Below are 21,785 nucleotides of genomic sequence, written 5' to 3'. Positions count from 1 at the left end.
TCATCTCAAAGAAATATGCAACTCCCATTTTGGTTCAATTGATCTATATCACAGAGAGCACCACTGGAAAACCTGTCCCCGATTTGCCTACCCTTGTTTCATTTTGTGCCCTGCTTTTGTTCAGTTTCTTCCTCCAAAATAGGATATACACAAAGCTTTTCTACATCAAGTCTTATGTGCCGCCTGTAAAAAGCCAAAATGCATGAAACTATATTCTTACAGTGGGTTTTCTGTCTGTTAAGGTTTTTTACCACTATGTTTTTAGTAGTGGATTAGTATTCACATGATCTCTTTAAGCCTCTGATTAAAGGCTACTTGCCTGGTTTTTGCCTTCTATATTTCTGTACCTTATTTGAAAAGATAATAGAGTGTCAAAAGAAGAGTTTACAATAAATATTTCCAGTTTTGATTATGTTATAGGAGACTGTTTTACAGGATTGATTAACATAAGCTATAGTTGTGAAAGCTTTATACCAATAGCATTTAAACACATGCTTTCCTTCCATTTAAACATAAATTCCGTTGATCCTTTTTACACCAATAAACTGTGACACCGCTTACTTTGTACCATGAATTCTTCCTCATGTTCAGCCTTCCCATCCACATATCTGATAACAACATCTGCGTACAAGTATGTGCTACGAATGGACGAAGCCTTGATGACACTGCTAGCTTCAGACAAGTTGAGTTGCTCCAGTTTTTAAGCTCATAGGTTAGTAACTTCATTGCCATAGTTTCATCTTGTCGGAAGGACTGTTCTAACAGTTCAACTGCCAGTTGGCCAAACTCACTAGAATGAATAAAAACCAACAAAACAGAATTCAGTATCTATAGAAATGACCTTGAGTTTAGGTCCAGTTTTCTTGTACAATCAAATTCCCAGTAGCACAACTTGAAGGGACTATTACCTGTCCCTTCTGTACAGATATACTGTACAGTAATTTATAACTACAACACGTGAATTGATGACTTCTATTAAAAACATATGCAGGATACAAACAGCTGTTAAAACATGCAAGGAAATTACATGGAAGTAAGTAGATGGCACATTCAGTGTCATTTTAATTTAACTATAAATCATGACTCGTTAGCAGCTCTCAAGAGAGAGCAGTAACATCTATTAGAGTGCCACTTAATACTTTTTGCAAAAACGAATTGTCTTCAAGTGTGCTAATAGAACAGTTTGGGTTGTGTTCATATATAGCCTGCTACTTCTACTGTAAATTTCAAGAAAAGAACTTCAACAATATAAATGTAATTTACTTGGAATACTGTTTCAGTTCTTCTGAAGTATCATCAACAAGGTCACTTTGTTTTGCTTCATATGCCATTGAACGATACACTTTGCAAGCAACTAAGGCTTTCGCCATGGACTCCTCCCCATGCTGCCAGAAGAAGAGGGCCATCTTCTGCCTCTTCATTAACACCGCCCAAAGTAACAGCTCGTTGAGAGGATAAGCAAAACGTCTTGTTTCAGGGTCATCTATGTCTACTATTTCATCTTTGGTTCTTTTCTTTTTTCCCTCTTCTGTACCAGTGTCAATCTTTAAAATAAAATCAGAAAGTTACATTTTTAAATCTCTAAACTTGGTCATTATATTGCCTCAGGCCTTCAAAAGACTGATTAACAAAAAAGAAGGTGGTGATAGCTTAAAGAAAAAACCCTAAAACGTGAGAAGTGTGGTATGCTTGCTATTCAAGATTATGCATATTCTAGGTAAAGCTTATCTAATTTAAGATTCTGCTTACAACAAAGGATGCTTAAGGAGTGTTTGGATAATAGTCAAGACACCAGATAACAGACATTTCAGAGTCACAGACTTGCTAATTAAGGACACACATCCTCCTTCTGCATTGAGAAAGGAGGGATTGGCAAGAGAAACAAAGACCCTGGTGTCCTCTGATGATGCAGAACCATAAAGGGACAAAAGGAGTAGGGGTATTCTTCCCCAAATGACCACCAAAGACCACCAGACACCCCCATGCAGACGTAGAAGACTCTGGGATGATTGCTCAAGAGAGCAACACGTCTGTCATGCTTGCTCAAGATAATGAATATGCAATAGTTAGGCGAAACACATGTATTAGACGTGGTGTTTTAACTGTAGTGTATAAGTATGGACTGAAAACCTCAGTAGGTGTACTCAATTTGTGGAAATCTTCCACCTTGCACCCTGCACAGAATAAAACAATGTCTCCTCTCTAAACATACTTTGTGTATTTTGGGAGTTACTTTCCGATCAGGTAACAATTACATAACTTGAAATAAAATGCTGAGTGATCCAATATCAAATTATATTAAAAAAAAAAAAAAGAATTTCTGAAGACTTGAAAAGCAGCTGGAACTTTTGTTCAAAAACTTCAGTTGAGTCCAATTCATTTTAATAGCTGGGAGACTGAATTACTTTGATTTAAAGATCAAAAGAAAAGCAGTAACTAATATACCTACATACAAATGAGGAAAATCATGGAGACTGCTTATAGTAAGTCAAATGGCCAAATCTTGCTCCGTCTACAAAGCCATGTGAGTCCCCCCTATTGCTAGAACTGTGCCAAAGATAAGCCTTTTGCTCCCTAACATGTCAAAGCTTATCCAGAAGACTACTATACAGAAAGATAAACACTCTTTACAGAATCCTGTAAGCATGCTAGACAGTTTATAATCAAGTACAAAAGCAAGGTTGAAATTCCAGCTTCAGCAAAGTCAGTAAAACTGCTGCTACTCACACTTCAGTGGTACTTGGATTTCAACAAGGTCCTCTACTCTTAACTACTTAAAATAAACCCCACCATGCTCTCCTCACCAATCTGTACCTTTGGTTTATACGGCTGCGCTGTTTTGATGAAGTGATTGTGGCGCATTTTTTCTTTCTTGTCTGCCCTGTTACCAAAAGACTCATGGCTTTTACACATCTGAGGAGTAGTATTTGAAGGATTTCGCCCAGATCGCTGTAACAAGAATAAGAGGAAGGGGTTGGGTTTGGTTACTTTACTCTTACCTACTAGGCATTATAAAATCATTTGTTTATAGCTAGATACTTAGTTGAGCAATTAAAGAGTTACTTTGCTACTGAAACAGTGACGAACTGTTGCTGTTATGCAACAGCAACAACCAGAATTTTCACTGGATATTTAACAAGGATTTTTTGTGTTTTTTTTCTTTTTTTTAAGAAGTCACAAAGTTGGCAATTATGCTTGTTTTACAAGCTAAGATATCCGCATCCCAAGCCCTGTCCCTTCTTCTCCTATGAGTAGGAAAAAAGGGAATAACAAAAAAGGAATTTAGATGTGCTAGAACAAGGAGCAGGAGAACAAAACCTTTGGTTTGTCCTCAATCTCAAAACAGCTACCAGTTGCCCTCATAGGCCTTACTATTGCCTTTTAAAGAACCAGTCCATTGACAAGAAGAACAAAACAATACGGATCTAATTTTTCTCAAAAATATGTAGGGTTTTTTTTAATTGAGACCATACGAATCAGCATGTCCTGTTATCCAACTGCCACATACCCGATTGTTCCCGCTGAGACTATTATATACAGCTCTAAAGCGTTTTCTTGTGTAGGTACATCTGTAGGTTCCTCCCATCAGGTACTCAATAACCAGCCCCACATCAATCAGGTTGATTTTATATCCTGGAGGAAGATTTCCCTAGGAATACAAAAAGTATTCTTAATTTTTCAAATTATAATCTTAAAGTTGTTTAGAGAGTTTCTATATATTACATCACAGCTTTAAATAAAAAACTAATTAAACCTTTCATGACTAAAAAAGCAAACAACCAAACCAAACCATCTACATGGCTCAGTATTTATCTGTTTCAAATAGGACTAGGTTACAGCTTCTTTTTTGTATGACCTCCCCTAGCAGAGTAGATGTTCATTCTGTTGGAGGCAGTGTGGGGGGCACACTGCTTTTTGTCTGTTGTTTTAACAGCCAAAATTACTCCTGGTTGGAAGTATGAGCTTTCAATCCCCCAAAGAAGGAAAACAATCACAAGTAAGATGAAAGAGACAACACTCATCAGGTTTAACATCTTTCTGGCAGCAGGGCACTAAGCATACAACAGCAAGTACTGGTAACAACAGAACATCTGCAGAGGTAGCTTATTATTTACAATAAAACCTAACTAATAAACCTAAGATTAAATTGCCAGCCAAACACAAGATATCATCAAAAAACTAACATTGCTAATTTGACAGATATTTACATTTACAGCATACCTGTTTGACATCCCGAACAAGATGAAAGAGTGTTGGGTTAGTTGGGCCTTGTTTCTTTATAATAAAAAAATAAAATAAATAAAAAAAAAAAAAGAGGGAGGGGGGGAAATTCAGAATGAGAAATTAGAGTGCAATGACAACAAGAGAAGATTACAGTAGAAGCCAAATATTTTTGCATGTTGGCTTAAAAAAACAAACACCCAAACCCCATAGTTTTTAAACAAACAGTAGCCACCAAATAAATGCAAATATTTCAAATTACTGTATTAGCTATAGACTATTTCCTTTTTTGTTGCATTTGACTTCTGTTTTAATTTGGGGCATAATTAATACACCCATAGTTCGTCCAAAAAGGGCAGGGGAAGGGGACCGACCAGAACGCAAACAGCAGCATTATGGAGTTTTTATATCATTAAAATATAATATTACAGAGACAAGCTTTAACAAATAAACATTTTAGTTTACAGGAACACACACAGACTGACATTCATGTTTACAGTATTGCAGGATCCATAGTAAAAGCTCCCATACTTTTAAAATTTTTAGTCTGAACATTCCCTCTTTTTACCAAGTGGATTTTTCTTTCTTCTCTGATTTCCTCTGAGTGCATGAACTATTACACTTTTAGACACACAGTTACCCTAGTTCCCATACAGAACTCAATCAAAAGTACATCAAGTGTGTAAAAGCACCACCATAAAAGGTTAATTAAAAAAAAAAATTAAAAAAAAAATAACAAAACCTCATCACATGGGCTCCTTTACAGAGCTTTATTAGCTAAAGAATTCCTTTTTTTCTTTTTTTTTTTTTTTTTTTTTGTCAAAAGCAGATAATGAGAATGTTAACGTAAGCCTAAGTCATATTTGTGTACTACTCACGTTAGCCACTTTTTGGTGGAAGGGTTGGTTTTTTTTGTCCTGTTAGATACTTAGTGTTATACAAAACTACCTTAACATTCTTAAATCGACACCTACGGCAACAAAATTTTTCTAAGTAATATTTATAACTATGCAGGTTCACAAAATAAACTATTTTTACAACTATTATGATAATTTTAACTGCTATGGACAGAATTCATTTTATGAAGCCCTAACAATACTCTTTATAGACCTCACATTTTGTGCACAAGTTTCACACATCTGACTTTCTCTTGTTCTCTTCCGCACTGTGGTTTACACGTTTCGTATGTTCCACAACAAGGCTGCAATTTTCCCTTTAGTATCTATCCCCAACATCAGACACAGATGAATATCCTGCTGACAAACTATTTCTGGTATCATTTCTGGAGAGCCAGAAAGCAGCTGTGGCACTACAAAGCAGCCAGACAGCATGCACTTCTCAACTCAAACCTCATGGGAGGAAGCCTTCCCTATCGACACCCCATGGCTTTCAGACTGGTGCATATGACCCAGTATACAACACACTGAGCAACTAAAAAGCGGCTCTAAAAGTACCTTAAAAAGCAGTCATTCACTTACTGTATTATAAAGTTCTTCCAGCCTGGGAATTGTAAGAAATTTGTGCATGCTTACTCCATTTTCAATCAGAAGTTTCACAAATGCAACTCTATCCATCACAAGGGCGTCTAACATAGCCTGTTCCAGAGAGCCAACCTGCAACAAATAGGTAATAAGGTAGAGCCTGGAGAGAACCAGTAAAACAGGGCATCACAAAAGTAAGTTTACTTGGATTACATATCAACCTCATTCATTTACAGGGCTGGGGAAACCTTATATGTCTACAAATACAAAGATGTCACCCTTGGTTCAGAAAATTCCCTGAACTTCACACAATTACAGGATGAAAGAATATTCTGAAGACTTGATCAGCAAGTCTTATACTCTTCCATAGGTATCTCCTACTGACACAGTACATGAGACTAAGTAGATGTTTGGTTTAACATAGTTAAGCTGTTGTCACAGATTGACATTGGATAAAGCACAAGGACGTAAAACATTTAAAGCACAATTTGCTTCAAAGACAAATGCTCGGAACCATAATTGCTATCAGCTATCCTTGTAGTATGTACTTTTGACTGCACACTCACATAAGATTGTGTTTTATTTTTACTGCAATATGGGAAAAAGGCAAGATCCACAACATAGTTTTCAAACTAAATAGACTACAAGAAACAGACATTTTGTCCTCTCCCTCAAAAGACACCGCAGTACTGCCAACAGTGCATTTTACTAGATATTCCTCAATAACTTCTATGACCATGCAACTGTAAGGAAGAAAGAGATCTGACTAACATGAACTCAGCTTTCACCTTTGGCAATGTCTTTTCTCCCCTAGTTATTCAGAACACTTAGCACATTTCTAAAATTTTTGACCCATTTTCAACTACACAATAACAAGACAGCTGTAAGACTACGCAGTATGCATAAATTACTGTCCTCAAAATAAACGTGTCAGTATTCTACAGTCTGTCTCTACAAAAGTCAAAAGACTCATTCTTTACAGTAAGTTGAGTTTCTCTCTTCTAGAAAATATAATTCCGCTTAATCCAGACCATTACATACCAGCCATTGCTGCCCATAAACAAAAACATGATTTTTGGCTATGTCAACTCTATCCCACGCAAGTGTAAGAACAAGCTGGTCAAATGCAGATGCATTCGTGCCTTAAGAAGGAAAAACAATAAAAAAAATTGAAATTAATTAAAATATCAGATAATAAACAATTTTGCTTCCTACTAAGGCCAAATCAAGCAATCCACCACAAAGTTATATAGTATATTTAATCATTTATGACACATTATGGCATTATACAATGAGAACATATAGTAGATAATTCTTTGCTTAAAAACTAAAAGATCCCTACAGATGATAGTATTTTATAAATAATCCATCATATAAACACTAAACAACAATAGCTGGGGATTCCAAATGCTCTTAAAATTAAGTGTCTCACCTTTTAACAATGCTGTAAGTATTGCAACATCAATGTCCTGATGTTCATCTGACCCAATATGAAAAACTGTAATCTGTCCAAAAGGATAAAATAGGGAAAACATATTTTAAAGTTATTTTCAGGCAAAGGTCATTAGCTCCAGTCTTTCATGTCAGGAATTGAGATACATTAAAAGTCACCTTATCTTTGATGCAATTTAAGTCTATGCTAGATTTAACTTAGCTTTAGTGTGCCCTCCTGTTTTGTTTTCCTAACTGGGTGCCACATAAGACAATCCTTTGTGAGAAAAAGCATATCAGAAACCCTTTACACTCTTCAGTCAATTTGAACTCCTTTTCCCACTATGATTATAATTCTCTGTTGTCTATAAACACCACACAGTATTCTGTTTACCCCTCCAGTTCATTCTAGATTGTAAGATTAACCTACCACCAAACATCTATAGCCAAATATGACAATTTTAAACCTCGGAACAGCACAATATAACGTCCAAACGGAACACCAGTACCTGAACTCAGGCTACATATAAAGCTCTACAGTGCTTTTGCTTTAAGCATGCAGTGATAGTAGACCTTTGTTAGTACAGTCATCATTAAAAAGATTAAAAAAAAAAAAAAAAAGCAAAAGAAGTTCAAAGGTTTTCAAAAATCAAAGCAAGAAAAAAAGGACAGCAACCCAAATACAAAATACATACACACTTATAAACAAACCAGAATCCAGTCATCTGAAAACAAATAGGCTTGGAAACAACAACAAACTCTGATTACCAGAAATAATCACAAGAATGAAGTCTTCTCTTGGCCATGAAGTAAAGTACACACAAAAACTGTATTTGACTATCTTCTGTAACTGGAAGATCCACTATGTCCACAGAAGATTTTTGAATGACTCTTGAGCATATACAACATTGAGATACAATTTAATATTATATCCGCAAATGCATGCACCTTGCATAAAAAAATTTTACGGCAAGATCCACTTACAAGTTCTTTTTTTTTCATGCATTCCAGCAGAGTCTGAAACAAATGAACTGCTTCACTTTGACCAAAGTTAAATGTCTTTTTGATGGTTGAAATGATTTCAGGCTCAGCACCCTCAGGAACACTCCTGAGATTGAAACAAACAAACAGGAAAACACATTGTTACAGATGAACAGTAAGAACAATGATGCATTTAATTAGTTTCAACATGTCAATTCAAAGTCCTGCCATCTATAAGCTTATTACTGTTTCAGTGGCAAAATCCTGGGTAATCTTTAGAAAGAAGTATAGGTTGCTCAATCTATGACTTTCTACTACTGCCTCATAAAAGTAACTCAGCTTGTCTCCCTTTCCTGCCCATACCCAGTTCTGAGATACTTTCAACTAAAAGTTTTTGTCACAAAATACTAAGTACTCACTCCCCAGAGTAAGACCTGCTTCTGATCTTACTATGGACGAAGCTGTTTGGTTTACTGCTATGTTAGATCCCTGCCTCCTGGTTCTGAGGCAGTCCCCTCAACAAGGACCCAACACGTTTAAGGATTTATGCAAGTCTGACAACTAACTAGAAATCACAAAGTATTGTAGAGCCCAAGCACATCCCTTTTATTATTTGAAACTACACTTAAAACAGACAAGTGTTTTCTACACTAAACAGAAGTGTGTAAAAAGTTCAGTTTTAAGACTACTCAGAAGAAACAATATAGAAACTTCTGATCCTGTGCTGGTTTTGGCTGAGATACGAGTTAGTTTTCTTCATAGTAGCTAGTATGGGGCTATGTCTTGGATTTGTGCTGAAAAGTGTTGATAATACAAGGATGTTTTGGTTACTGCTGAGCAGTGTTTACACAGAGTTGAGGCCTTTTCTGCTTCTCACCCCACCCCACCAGCGAGCACAGGAAGAAGTTGGGAGAGGACACAGCTGGGACAGCTGACCCCCACTGACCAAAGGGATATCCCATACCATATGATCTCATGCTCAGTACCTAAAGCTGGGAGAAGGAGGAGGAAGGGGTGTGGGTGTGTGTGTGTGTGCTCGGAGTTACGGCATTTGTCTTCCCAAGTAGCTGTTACACATGATGGAGCCTGCCTTCCTGTAGATGGCTGAAGACCTGCCTGCTGATGGGAAGTAGTGAATGAACTCCTTGTTTTGTTTTGTTCTGCTTGCATCTGCGGCTTTTGCTTTACCTACTAAACTGTCTTTACCTCAGCCCACAAGTTTTCTCACTTTTACCTTTCCGATTCTCTTCCCCATCCCACCAGGGAAGAGTGAGCGAGCAGCTGCATGGTGCTTAGTTGCCAGCTGGGGTTTAAACAGCAACAGATCTCTTTTCAGAAATGTTACTACTATGCAACAGCTAACTGCATGAAAATATTTCCATTCAATGTAGTCAAGTGATATTTTCAAGCAGTTTGGTAACATACTATTCTTTATGTTATTCTCACATCTCTGGAAGGTCTGGTCAGCTCGGACTTCGGTTGAGCAAAACTCTGTTGTACACACTTAGGAACAGTCACGTTCATCACTTAAGTTACTGTGGCTTTGTTAAATTTTGAAGTTGAAGCAGACAGAGCATTTAAACTGAGAGCCGAGTCCTCTAGTTAAAATGGTGTAACAAAATTACTGTACATAACTGAAGTTACACATGAGATGTTCCCCTAATTTAGGACACAGGTGCATACAGTTTTCCTATCCTTTTTGTAGGTATTGCTACAGCAAGCATACTCTACTGAATTTGGTGCAACTGGTACAAAGTATGTGGGAAGAACCTGGAACTAAGAGAGAAGTCTTGGTCTTTAGCCAGACCTATTATTGCAGTCAACCAGGAAATGCGCATCACAGGCAAGATGACACTCTCTGCTTTTAGCCTTTCTTTCCACAGAAAAAGCTCTTGTACAAATTCATTAAGGAATGGTCTCAAAACCCATCTACATATGACTGACAGTTTAGCTAGGAGTGCTGGGACTTACCCTCCCTCCTCTGTTTGCTTGTGAACATACGCCAATATGTCTGCAGCTCTACCAGTTCCTTCACATACTACCACTGGCACAGGAGGACTTTCTTGAAGGAAGTCTAAAACTGTAAGTATGACGTTGGGACCACCTTCAAATACAAGTGCCACCACAGGCACACCTTGGCCGATTCCTATAAAGTTGCAAATAAATATTATACACTTACAACATTGTCCAGTTTTTAAGGAATACTAAGGTTGATTTTACATATGTAATAAATCAATTATGTCCCTTCTACTGAATAAAAATTAAAATGCTGCCTGCCAGACATTTTAACTGTTGCTAATGCACAGTTTCAAGCACTGTTTATATTTTGGACTGGGGGGAAAGCACTGCAAAGAAACTGATAGATACAATTGAATACAGTCTACAATATAGAAGAGATTCTTCACAGAAATATTCCTGAACTAATGTAGAAAAGTGAACCTTTTTTCTTTAGGGAACTCCCCTTCTACCTTCCCCCCGAAATAGTTTCCAAAGATGACAACATGTATACAATTGAACATAGTTACGTAGAAACCCTCTACTGACAGGAGTATTACAAAAGCATTCCTAGAAGACAAAAAACCCCACACATGTTACTCCATAATTGGGAAAACACAAAAACCAGTCATGGCTTCTTTGCACAAACACAGATTATGTTTTACAAACTCGGTTGCCCCTTTGTGAAACTGCAAGTGATCATTGTCAAAACCATGAATCAATCAGACCAGCAAGGCCTGACAACATACTAACAACTCGAGTGACGTACATTTGCTTTATGAAAGCAAACCTGACAACTTTATTCAAAAGAACCCTCCTCTCTGGTCCCACAGAAATCCTAAATCTACCAGCAGTATCTAGGGCCCAAAGCAGCAGCTGAAATTTGCAAAATTCATTTCATTCAGACCTGAAACATAAACAAAAGACTATTTTTTCTATTTTCACATTCAGATGTTTGGTGCAAGTACCTTTGTCACTAAAGCATAGTAACACTCAGTCCTCAGGCATCAGAATTACTTACTTGCATGGATCCGTTGCAAATTAATAGTTTTTTCCAGTTCTCTCCGCAATTTAACTTCTGCTCCATACTTTCCCACTGTTCCATCATCCACCAGAATGAAATGGGAATGGAGATTATTTAGGACGTTTAGTTTACTTAATGGGTTTAACAAGGTTTGATATGGAGCAACCACCTAAGTACAAGCACACAACAATGTCTTTTACTTGTAAAGATTCACATTTGTTTCTGTGAAACTTAACTTTTTGTGCAGACACAAGAAGTAGTGGCTCAACAAGAAGCACTGACAGATATAAGCATGCCTTGGGTCAGGATACACCAGCACCTGTAGCTCTTAACTTGTGCAGGAAAGCAGATAATAATATCACAAAAGGATTCTGTTCTGAAGGATAACAGAGAAAAGATCCTTTGAAAAGGTGTCTTTTGGGAAAACTTGCAACTGCTCTAGCAAACAGTAGTATTGAAGATTCCACATCAAAATTTTTCAACTTATCATCCTCTGTAATTGTGAATTCTCTGTAATACTTTAGCATTTTTGTTATTTGATTCAGTTATATCGGGGGGGGGGGGGGGGGGGGGAGGGAAGGATTAAGTACTTGAGAACAAGCTCCTCCTCTAGCACATTTGCGTTTTGCAACTTGTTTAACACTAATGATCTTGTGTAAGTCACAGATGTCAATGTATCTTCATAGTAAAGCAAGTATTCCGATGATGTGAAGTAAGTGAAAAAACACGCTTGAGCAGATCTGTCAAAAAGTAAGTCAGGTAAATCATTATTTCAATTAGGTAATTTATCCTTACATCTCTTCCAACAAGGTCATTTCTGTTTTCAATCACTCCCCATGGAGCAATCCCAATAGTGCAAATCTTTCGAGATGATCTGGAAGCATGTTCTCGTAGAGCATCACCAACATGTTTTGCAACACCTGTTTGTGCACAGAAAGATTTCAATGTATTGAATGCCGCATCTTATTAAGAAATACGACCGTTTCATTAGTTAACTGGGCCTTTAAGGATCTGGAAACTTATTTGACACAACAGCAAAGAAAAAACACCATACTACATCTACCAGAAGGAAACAAAGTGCTATGTAGCAGTAATTCAACAAAATAAATACTAGGCTAGTAAGAATTAGAGTTTCCAGTACATTACTGTACTTGTTTTAATCACGTGAAGTTCTTTTCCTCTTGCATTTTCAAAAACAAAACGGGAAAAAGAAAAAAAACCACCCAAACCCACCAAAAAAAACCCCACCCCAAAACCAAACCAATCAAAAAAAAGCCCCCAAAACAAAAAAACTCCACCTTTGTGTTGTTTCTCTTTGCAAGACAGAACAGCAGCCCGCTTCCAATGACACATGTTCAAAATGTATTATTTTAATTTAACTTGACGAAACTCACTCAAATTTACTTTGCTTTAAGATGAAGCTATGCATCCACTAAATCTTTTGGCTCTTATAAACTGCAATCCACTTAACTGCGCACATTCATTGGTATTTCTTTACCTGTGTTCACTCCTCCAGTTATAATCCAGGCTCCTGTTGTTACTGCAGCTTTAATAAGACCTTTGCCAAGCAACTGTTTGATGCGTGGGTGAAGTTCAAATTTCTGCATGCCCCCATGTACAGATATAACAAGCTTTGGCAACTCCATCTGCCATTCTTTAAGCATAAGTTGCAGAATAGCTTCAGGCTTAGTGTCATATGACAATCGCACATACTGCAGGCATAAGAAGAGAGTTAAAAGGTTCTCAAATCATCACAGAATCAATGCAAAAAAAGAAGAACCAGGATGTATTTCAGGATATATTATCCTATTTCTGGCTATGGAAAATGTAATACACTTTCTCAAAACACAGCAGATGCAATAAATGAACAAGCTTACTTTATATCCTTCAGAATTAAGGACAAGACAGTTTTGAAAGCAAGTTTTGGAAAGGGAACGACTGTAGAAAGTTTATGTTACTCCATCCTACTGGCACAGTAACCTAGAAAAATGAATCTTTATGAAAGCATTGGGTGATCTCTAAATTAGATGGAATTCAGAAATATTATAAAAGTTCTGCCACCTGCTGGGGAGAGGCTTGCATGTCCACGGTGAAAAGTTTTACAGAAAGACAGTTGCTTGCCTTTCATTCCCTATTCCTGGTGGGAAGGAAAGCTACATTCTTTAACAGAAAACTTCAAAAATAGCAGCTTTTTAACTCACTATGTTTAACAGCATAAGATTAAGTAGATGGTTGATCAGTTAAAAATACTGCTGCATCTTTAATACAAGCTGTTCAATAGAGGAGGGGACGTTTTGCAGAAATTAAGCCCTACTTGAATCAATCTCTAACTAAAACCACATCACTATTCCAATAAACTGGTTTTAGCAACCCCGCTAGCACTCTGCAGAAGTAAGCATAGAAATGACTATAGGCAGCTTGCTATTTCTGTACTCCTAGAAAAGGATTTGCAGCAATTTTAAGCTATACTAAGAGTACAAAGGAACACATACACTGCTATTACGAACATGAAAGAATTCTGCTAAGAGCCCTTCTCTCCACAAAGATGATCTGACCTCGAGCGCTGGACTCTCCTTCTGGGCTCTGCCGGCTGCGTAAAGAACACAGCTCCCTCATTCAAGCACTTCAGTTCGGCCGTAGGAGCCACACTGTATCAAAACACCTTGCAGCTTGTAACTGCATGAGCATTAAATCATTCCTACCACAACTAGGAATCCTTTACAAAATGGTTGTGGAGAATATGCCAGAATTTCCAGTTTTCTAGCCTCTCCAAGACATGTGCACTTGTGAATTAGGAGTTGGTTTCCAAATCTCCATTTATTAGTGTACTTGTTTTTAACTAACCCTCTCTCCCAAAAAACTTAGTTATTCTGATCAGTACGATTATACTTTAATAATTTCAAACAAATCTACTAAAGAAGCATATTCCACATCTATCCATAATTTTAAATCATTTTTCAGAGTCTGAAAACTATGAATACAGGGTTAAGATAGCAGACGTTACTTAACAGGTCCTATAAAAATTTAACAGTAGCGAGTAAGCAAGCAGCACAGATGAGTAAGCTGTACTTTCGTGAAGTCTGAAACAGTGACACTGAATACTTAATGTAATGTTTTGCTGAAGTGATTATGAATTCTTATCACCATTTGCAATTTTAAGGTAAGCCTGTACACGAATACATCTAATTCTGATAGATCTCAGGAACTTTTGTTATGAAAAATAAAATTTAAAAAACGGAAATTAGAAAGAATTCGGATCACAATAAAAAAATACTAGCATAGTAGAGGGCACCGGTTTGTCACAATACGGGTGATGTTGTTTTCAGCCTTCAATTTCAAAAGTTAAATGAAGCATCCACCATCTCTATCATCATGTTTAGAGTAGGAAAAAAAGAAAACGTCATACATGCCTTAGCCCTGTAAGAATGAGAGCCACCTTGAAAGTTGATGACACCATAAGCATCAGTAGAGGTCTGTTCTGTATGTTTTTCCACTGACCATTCTTCTATTTCCTGATTATAGTTTTCACCCAGCTTCACATCGGAGTATTTCATAGCAAGACTTGCAGTAAAACAAGCATGTTGTCTGACCAAGCGGCCACAACAGCACCTGCACCCAACCACATAATTTAGAATACTTGAATAAATACTATTATTAGAAGACAAGAGAGAAAAACTTCTTTTATCTATGACAGAGATACATCAGATTTAGAAAGCAGATTCTGAATATTATATAAACCTCTTTTCCAGAGCAAGCTTTGTTGCCATAAATATTTATAGCAAGAATTAATTACAATACATAATTATTATGCAAAATATGGAAGCTCACTGAGATAGCAGGTTGGAATCCAGAAGAAACTCATTCTTTGAAGCCAAATAATTTATATAACATTTATAAATCTGTGATCTATGTATTGCAGACAGTTCTTTACTCATTAGTTACATTTGGTTTATATCTAACCTTTCACCAACTTATCATTTGCAATATTGATCAAAACTTTTTAAAACCCTATTATGAAAGCCTTCATTTAATGGAAAAACCCTCATAAATATTGTAATTACAAAGAACTCTCACCTGACAAGTTGCTGGCAAATCTGACATCCTGGAAGGCATCTATAAGAAATATTTAAAGATATGAGTAAACTTCAGCTTCAGTTTTAAGGTGGGGTGGGTGGGATGGGGACAGACCGCTCACACCACTTCACGTGCTTACAGAAAGATTACTGAACAAGAGAGATCTCCAGCAAATGGAAAACATGCTGCCCAAGCTTGCCCGTTTTTGACATGGTAACTTGTCTGCCTTTATTTTATGTGACTGTAGTATACTTGGCAAGTAAAAACACATAAACATGCAAAAGCTTCAGACCTGAGACTTCAGTTGGGTTTTCAGGCTTTGAACCATCAATATCTGAAGCCCAGGAATATTTCAGACAGGATTATCTGTGGTATTGAAACTGAAACATTTTGGTAGATGCTAAGAAGTAATTTACATACCAGCATTTTCTTGGACTCAGTCTAACTATACATTGTTGCATCTGTTCTACAAATTCATGCTTCTAATATACATCCAAGTTTAACTGCCTGTCTGGGAATGTTTTTTGATCATTTCTGAGTTACATGTACAGAAAAAGATATACTTGAACAAGCCTTATACAGTAGTATCTTTACATAAAGTTTATTATATAATTTCTACCCTCTTCCATCTTGAATATTTTCTGTGTATTCCTGCTAAGAGCACTCTTAACATTTAAAGTTAGCATAGCAGATAAATTTATAACACTGTTTTCCATAATTTTCAAAAGCAGCTGTTAACCAATTATGGTTAAGAGCTAATATGCAAAAGCATACAAATACAGATATTATACAGTAGCCTTAAAATGTTTTCAGACTTTGAGCATAAACAATTTTTTTATTTTGTCCGCTATAGAAGTTACACTGCTATTAATCATCTATGTTTTTAATACTGAACTATAGTTCTCTAACAGTTACTAAATTACAATTATCTATACTAAAAGGTACAGATCAACATAACATACCAAATACTCCTGTCTACATTTGATTCATTTACACGTAACTGACGAACAACAGTAAATGATTCTTAGAAACTGAAGGACAAAATCTGATGGGAAAGTTGTGAAGTCTGTTGTATGCTACAAATGGGTTAAACTAAAAGGGCAAGTGTTGAAGATCATTTTGTTCCTTGGGAAATGCTCTGGAAATTTTAACAGCCTCCTAATTACTTTGTTTGCATTTGCAAATTTTCCATGTGCTACAATCATGGCTATAAATTCTAAAAGCTTCTCATGTCACATGGTTTTAAGGAACATGGTGAATTATTTACAATAACTTAAAAATTCTACAGCATTTACTTTGTTCTTTTTCTGCGTAAAAACAAAGATCTTAAAAAGAAAAATAATACTCTGCCCCAACAGAACAAAAGAGATTTATAATTTTTTTAATGGAAAAGTCTGAAATATAAGTTTTCTGAAGTTCAGAAGAAAAGGTTTCTCAGCTGTTCTCAAATATATGAAGCTAAAAAAAGAAAGCTGATCTGAAATCCATTATGACAATAGTAAGTATTCTGGGGAGACAAAACTGCCTTAAAATACCAATTTTGAATCTATTTTCCATTTGACTTTATTTAATGCGACACAAATGTCATGACTATGCACATCAAATTTAATCATTGTAGAAACTCTTAAATTACACCTATAACATTTAGTAAAGGTAAACTCTATGAGTTAGATACGTTAGTGGTATCACTAACTTGCTTGATTTCACATCTCTAATTTAGCATAAGGTAAAAGCAGCACCAGATATGCAATATATTCTTCTTTAGTCTCAGCCTTCCCTCTAGAAACATACTTTCCCATTTTTCAGCCTCATTTTTTCCTTACAGAACTTAAGGATGAAAAATTACTAGATACCACATGAAATCTTTTAATATCTGAACTGTTCTTATTTTATCTATCTTCCCTGGAAGGAAATATTTCTTCAGCCTTTGTTTTATAATTCCCCCCCCCCACCGGCACAATTCTTGTTCAATTCTTGTTTTTCTTTATTCTTCTATGAATTCTTCATCTTTTTTCCCTGAACTATCAGGTTTATTTTTACACTTCATCACACACTCACACTGCTGTTCTTTAAATTCCAATAGAGGATATCTCTATGAGACTTTCTGACTTCAAAACAATGCCACCAAAAAAAAAATAAAAAAAATTACAAAACCCCCACAGTGTAGACACACCACAGACACCACTAGGAGGACAGGTAAGAAGCAGCAAACAGAACAGGAAAACATGTGTTAGAGATTTCCACAGAGCCAAAGTACTTTCAGAAAAGGAAAAAAAAAATCCAGGCTAGACATGAAGAGTGACAATGCCCAGTCACCAAAGAGTGAATGGAAGACAGTATTTTATACAGATAAAGTAGTTAGTCTCTTTACAATACTGACTTCTTTTTAATTTTAAAGAGCAGCAATGACTTCTTGCATGATTTCTCGTTTACCTGTGGGGGTCTTTTGAACTTGGTATGATATACACACACTCCCTCTTCGTGAAAGTATTTTCTATCCAGGATTTCTGGGACTGAAAAATAAAAAGTGTAACAGTATTATAAAATATAAATCATGTAACTTGGCAATGAAAAATGCTTTTTAAGGAAACAAGAATTAGAATATGAGGGTTTTTTTTTTTATTTAAAGATGAAGGCAAGTAGTGTCTAACATAAAGTTAAATTGGTTTTAATGTTTTGCTGTCTCTCAAAAACTAACAAAACTATAAGCAGCACTATAAAAACATCTCACACTGCCTAAAAGTTGAGATAACCAGAATCATTACATAACTTTTTTTATACACAAATCCCTTAAAATCCAAAGTTGTATTTTTCAAAACTAACATTTAAATAGCAAAAATTTGCAATATGCAAATGAAGATGTACCAAAAAAACCCAAACCATTTCAAAATATACTGTTTACCTCCCTTGCTAAAGTTAAAAAAAAAAAATTCAGTTAAAATTTTTAAAAATTAACTGTACTACACTGAGATAACAGTAATTTCATCTTTTTACCGCTTTATTAAAGTAAAATTTTCATCTTGAAATTGCAGGTAAGGAAGTTTTCTAACACCACTGGCAATCTTTTCTAGTAGCAATAAATAGGTCATTATTTGTTCTTCATCAAGAAACTTTTTATAATTTCATTTCAGTTGCTTTAAACAACCATGTAACATTATCTTACATGATAATCTCAGGATTACATGCTAAACAATATGCATAATGCCCAGTGTCTACATCATGTTTCAGCAATACATTGGGAAAGGAACTCAGACATGATTTTTAGTAATTAAAAAGAAGAAAAAATCTGGGGATGCCAATTTGCACCTTATGCAATATTGCTTTAAATCCTTATTAAGTTTACATTAAAATTTCTTCATTGTTAACAGCATGCCCTGTTCTACATTTACTTTTTACCTTTAGAAAAATCTGAGAAATTTCACACCTGTTCTATTTCACAATGAGAGGGGGAAAAGAAAAAAAAAGACTGATGTATATTATTCACAGGTATCTAAACAGAGGTCTGTGGAAGTAATGAAGAAATTAACTTTTTTTTTTTTTTTTTTTTTTTTTTTCCCCAGATCCAGTATAACAAGATTCAGTGAAGGTGGATGGTTTTTTCACCCACTGCAATTTCAAGATCAGTTTAAGATAATACAGAGAAATTATTACAAGTGAGAATGTACCAGCTATTTTTAATATAGGCCCCTGGAAAACTGCTTAACTGCCCACCCTCTTTCAAAACATTTCCCAGACTCAGCAGATCTTTCCCACGTTATTCATCATAATCTTCTTCCAGTATTTTGGTTTAGTGAACTTTGACTATGAATCTGTCAAGACAGCAACAAACTGCTGCTCCAGTTTCTGTCTTCACACTAAGAGGGCCACCAGTCTCTTCCGAGGAGGATGGAAAGTTGCAGGGTACAGGCACTTCCCAAGAGAGAAAGAAGGGTAGGATAAAGGTAGAAGCACAATCCACAGGGAAGAATCATGGTGGGGAAAAAAGAGCTGTAAACAATGGAATGAGCACTCACACCATGTATTTTACATTTAAATTAATATTTTAAACACCCAGAATAAATAGTCAAAGGCATTATTTGCTACTGTCCTATCTCCTTTCCCTATACATAGGAAAGAATGCTGTTGCAAAGGAGAAAGAAAGAAGGCCTAACAAGAGAAAAGCAGGATACTAGACATTATAGGCAACATGGTGTTATTAAGGATTCTATTACATTTATGATACTTTTCCCTCTTTTTTGGTTTTTTTCCCTCTCCTTTGGAGCAGAAGATTGAAGTGACTGACTCTTAACAGGCTTGTGAAAGAGAATATCTCTTCTGCTGCTGTCCTCAAAATTAATCTCTAATCTCTCAGGAGCATTCTCCTCAGTTCTTGGGTAAGAAAAGAAAAGCACATCACCTTCCACACAAGAGCTGGGTATTTCCTACGACACCTGTGCCTTACATGAGCTGGGCTCAAAAAAGCTTTATCTCTTCTCTACCTTTATCAGAAGATTAGCAGTGTTATAAAAATAAATTTGATATATGTGTATATGTACATTTATATATGTATATCATACTATATGTAAAACTATACATGTAGTAGGTAGTCCAAATTATTAGCTTCCTCCTCTCATAGTATTTTTTTTAACACTATTAAGCCTTAGCCTTTGTGATATGAATCCCAGTTCTGGAAGCTGCTTTCTGCTTAGCTGAGTGAACCCACTGTCTTTATGGGTATGTATTTTTGTTCTTCATTTCTTAAAGCTGAGGTCTTGTATTGATCGTTACTTTAACACTGCAGTAGTTTTAAGCTTACATGTGAACTCTGCAGATCCTCCAGAACATAAAAAGATAAAGAAGAGTAATGTAACATTAAAATGTTTTAGCCAGCTGGCTAAAACCAACACCGTGAAGCAAGCTATCACAGGCATAACATGCTAGATATTGAAATCTGAAGTATATAAACCACAAGTAATTGTGTTAATTGCTCCATGCAATATTGTTTTATTATTAAGTGGTGATCAAAGCTGGGGACAAGGAACACTGGCTTACAATGTGCAAAACCACTTTTCATAATAAACGGTTCTGAAAATAAAACAAACAAACAATACCCAGCACCAAACAACAATTGATTAATTTTTATCTTAAAGAATGTACAGTTTTAACCACTCACCAAGGATTTCTCTCTATTCTTCAGCAGTGAAAGTATTTTCAGTAAAGCATGTGTACATCTATGCTATATACGTGGAGGAGGCTCTACAATGTTACTAAAACATACTTGGAACTTCTCATTTGGTAAAATTAGACTCTCTCCAGCAGCACTCCTGTACACTGATTAATCTTTATCATAAGATGTTTTTTACAGAACTTGCCAATTACAGAGTCTTGTTTCCAGTTGAGGGGAGGGGGAAAAAAGAAAAAAATTTAAAAAGCAAACGAAGCAGAGAACAGAGTAAGTGAGAGATAGTTCCCATAAATGGGTAAAGATCACATTAAAAATGTAGGAAGAACTGACACACGGTATTGCCTTCTGTGTCAGTAAGAACTATTATTACACAATGTTCCTGTGATGACCAGAAAAAGGAAGATGATGTGAGGACACTGTTAAGATAAATTAGTTGCAACAATTACCTCTAAGAAATACTTCCTTATCAGCTAAAGATTAAGTTAAAATAGGAGATCAAGTCAGTAGTCAAAAATCAATATGCAAGTTACCCAACTGTTTTAGAAAATTGCCTACTCTTATTAAGCTTTTCAATCATCTCTACAGCATACACAACTACAACTCTTAAACTCTGCTTCCAGTAATGGGGCAACTTCTGCTGATTGGAGTGATCTGTTTTGCTAGTGTATTTTAGAAGGTGTACCTTACATGATGGTTACAGGCAACATGGGTCAGGAACTCTCAATACAGTGAGCTCTGTAGTGCTGCTATTCAAGAAAAAGGAAAGAAAAGGGGGGAAAAAAAAGGAACTTATGAACCCTCCCCCCAAAACATATGGCCAGATTTTAGCAAAAAGCACAAGTAGTATCAACATACAACGAGCTATTGTTTTTCAACTATTTACTTTCTTTCCTTTCAAACTTGCATCTTGATGAAAAAAACCTTAGCTTTCCAGATTCTCTCCCATGCACTTCACACCTCTCAAGTGAAATAAAATTTAAGACTTACAGGAAAACTGTTAATACAATTAATATTACTCCAGAACGACCTTCACTATCATTTTCCTACAGGTGACTTATCTATGAAAATTTCACCACATTAAGACCTCTTAGTAGTCAATGTTGGCAGGATCTCATCTGCACACCAAAAAACGCTTAACTTTAAGTTTTTGAAAGATGTACTACAGTAACTACTAACTCCTAGTCCCGAAGTGGCCAACAAGGCTTTTGCTCAGTCTTTAAGCTGTAGAGGGTTATGCAAGATACCTCATTCTGGTTGTACTGATTTCTGAGCAGACAACAAAGTTCACTGTGTCTTTCAGTACTTCTGAAAGAACTTCAAGAAACAAAAAGCACATAGATTTGATTCAATTAGCTAGAAGAGATATACTCACCCTGGGATCACGATTAAAGGAAATACTTTAAACTATTTCCAA

At 36.0% G+C, this 21,785-nt stretch overlaps 1 protein-coding gene across 2 annotated transcripts in view; it reads right to left on the bottom strand.

The window, feature by feature from the left end:
• TRPM7 (transient receptor potential cation channel subfamily M member 7) overlaps positions 1-21,785 on the bottom strand; it is a 61,836-nt gene that overhangs the window by 21,185 nt on the left and 18,866 nt on the right. For both annotated transcript variants that reach the window (XM_049812531.1, XM_049812532.1), the window contains exons 2-17: positions 17,641-17,720; positions 15,208-15,246; positions 14,544-14,742; positions 12,632-12,845; positions 11,929-12,053; positions 11,131-11,302; positions 10,086-10,260; positions 8,118-8,241; positions 7,135-7,207; positions 6,744-6,844; positions 5,700-5,834; positions 4,222-4,275; positions 3,509-3,649; positions 2,815-2,949; positions 1,264-1,544; positions 562-790 (exon numbers count right to left, since the gene is read on the bottom strand). In XM_049812531.1, the coding sequence (XP_049668488.1) occupies positions 562-790; positions 1,264-1,544; positions 2,815-2,949; positions 3,509-3,649; positions 4,222-4,275; positions 5,700-5,834; positions 6,744-6,844; positions 7,135-7,207; positions 8,118-8,241; positions 10,086-10,260; positions 11,131-11,302; positions 11,929-12,053; positions 12,632-12,845; positions 14,544-14,742; positions 15,208-15,246; positions 17,641-17,720 (2,277 nt within the window). The remainder of the gene's footprint in view (positions 1-561; positions 791-1,263; positions 1,545-2,814; positions 2,950-3,508; positions 3,650-4,221; positions 4,276-5,699; positions 5,835-6,743; positions 6,845-7,134; positions 7,208-8,117; positions 8,242-10,085; positions 10,261-11,130; positions 11,303-11,928; positions 12,054-12,631; positions 12,846-14,543; positions 14,743-15,207; positions 15,247-17,640; positions 17,721-21,785) is intronic.

Source organism: Accipiter gentilis, chromosome 10 (genome assembly GCF_929443795.1).
Source record: "Accipiter gentilis chromosome 10, bAccGen1.1, whole genome shotgun sequence".
Lineage (NCBI taxonomy): Eukaryota > Metazoa > Chordata > Aves > Accipitriformes > Accipitridae > Astur > Astur gentilis.
This window is presented reverse-complemented; position numbering and strand designations above follow the sequence as displayed.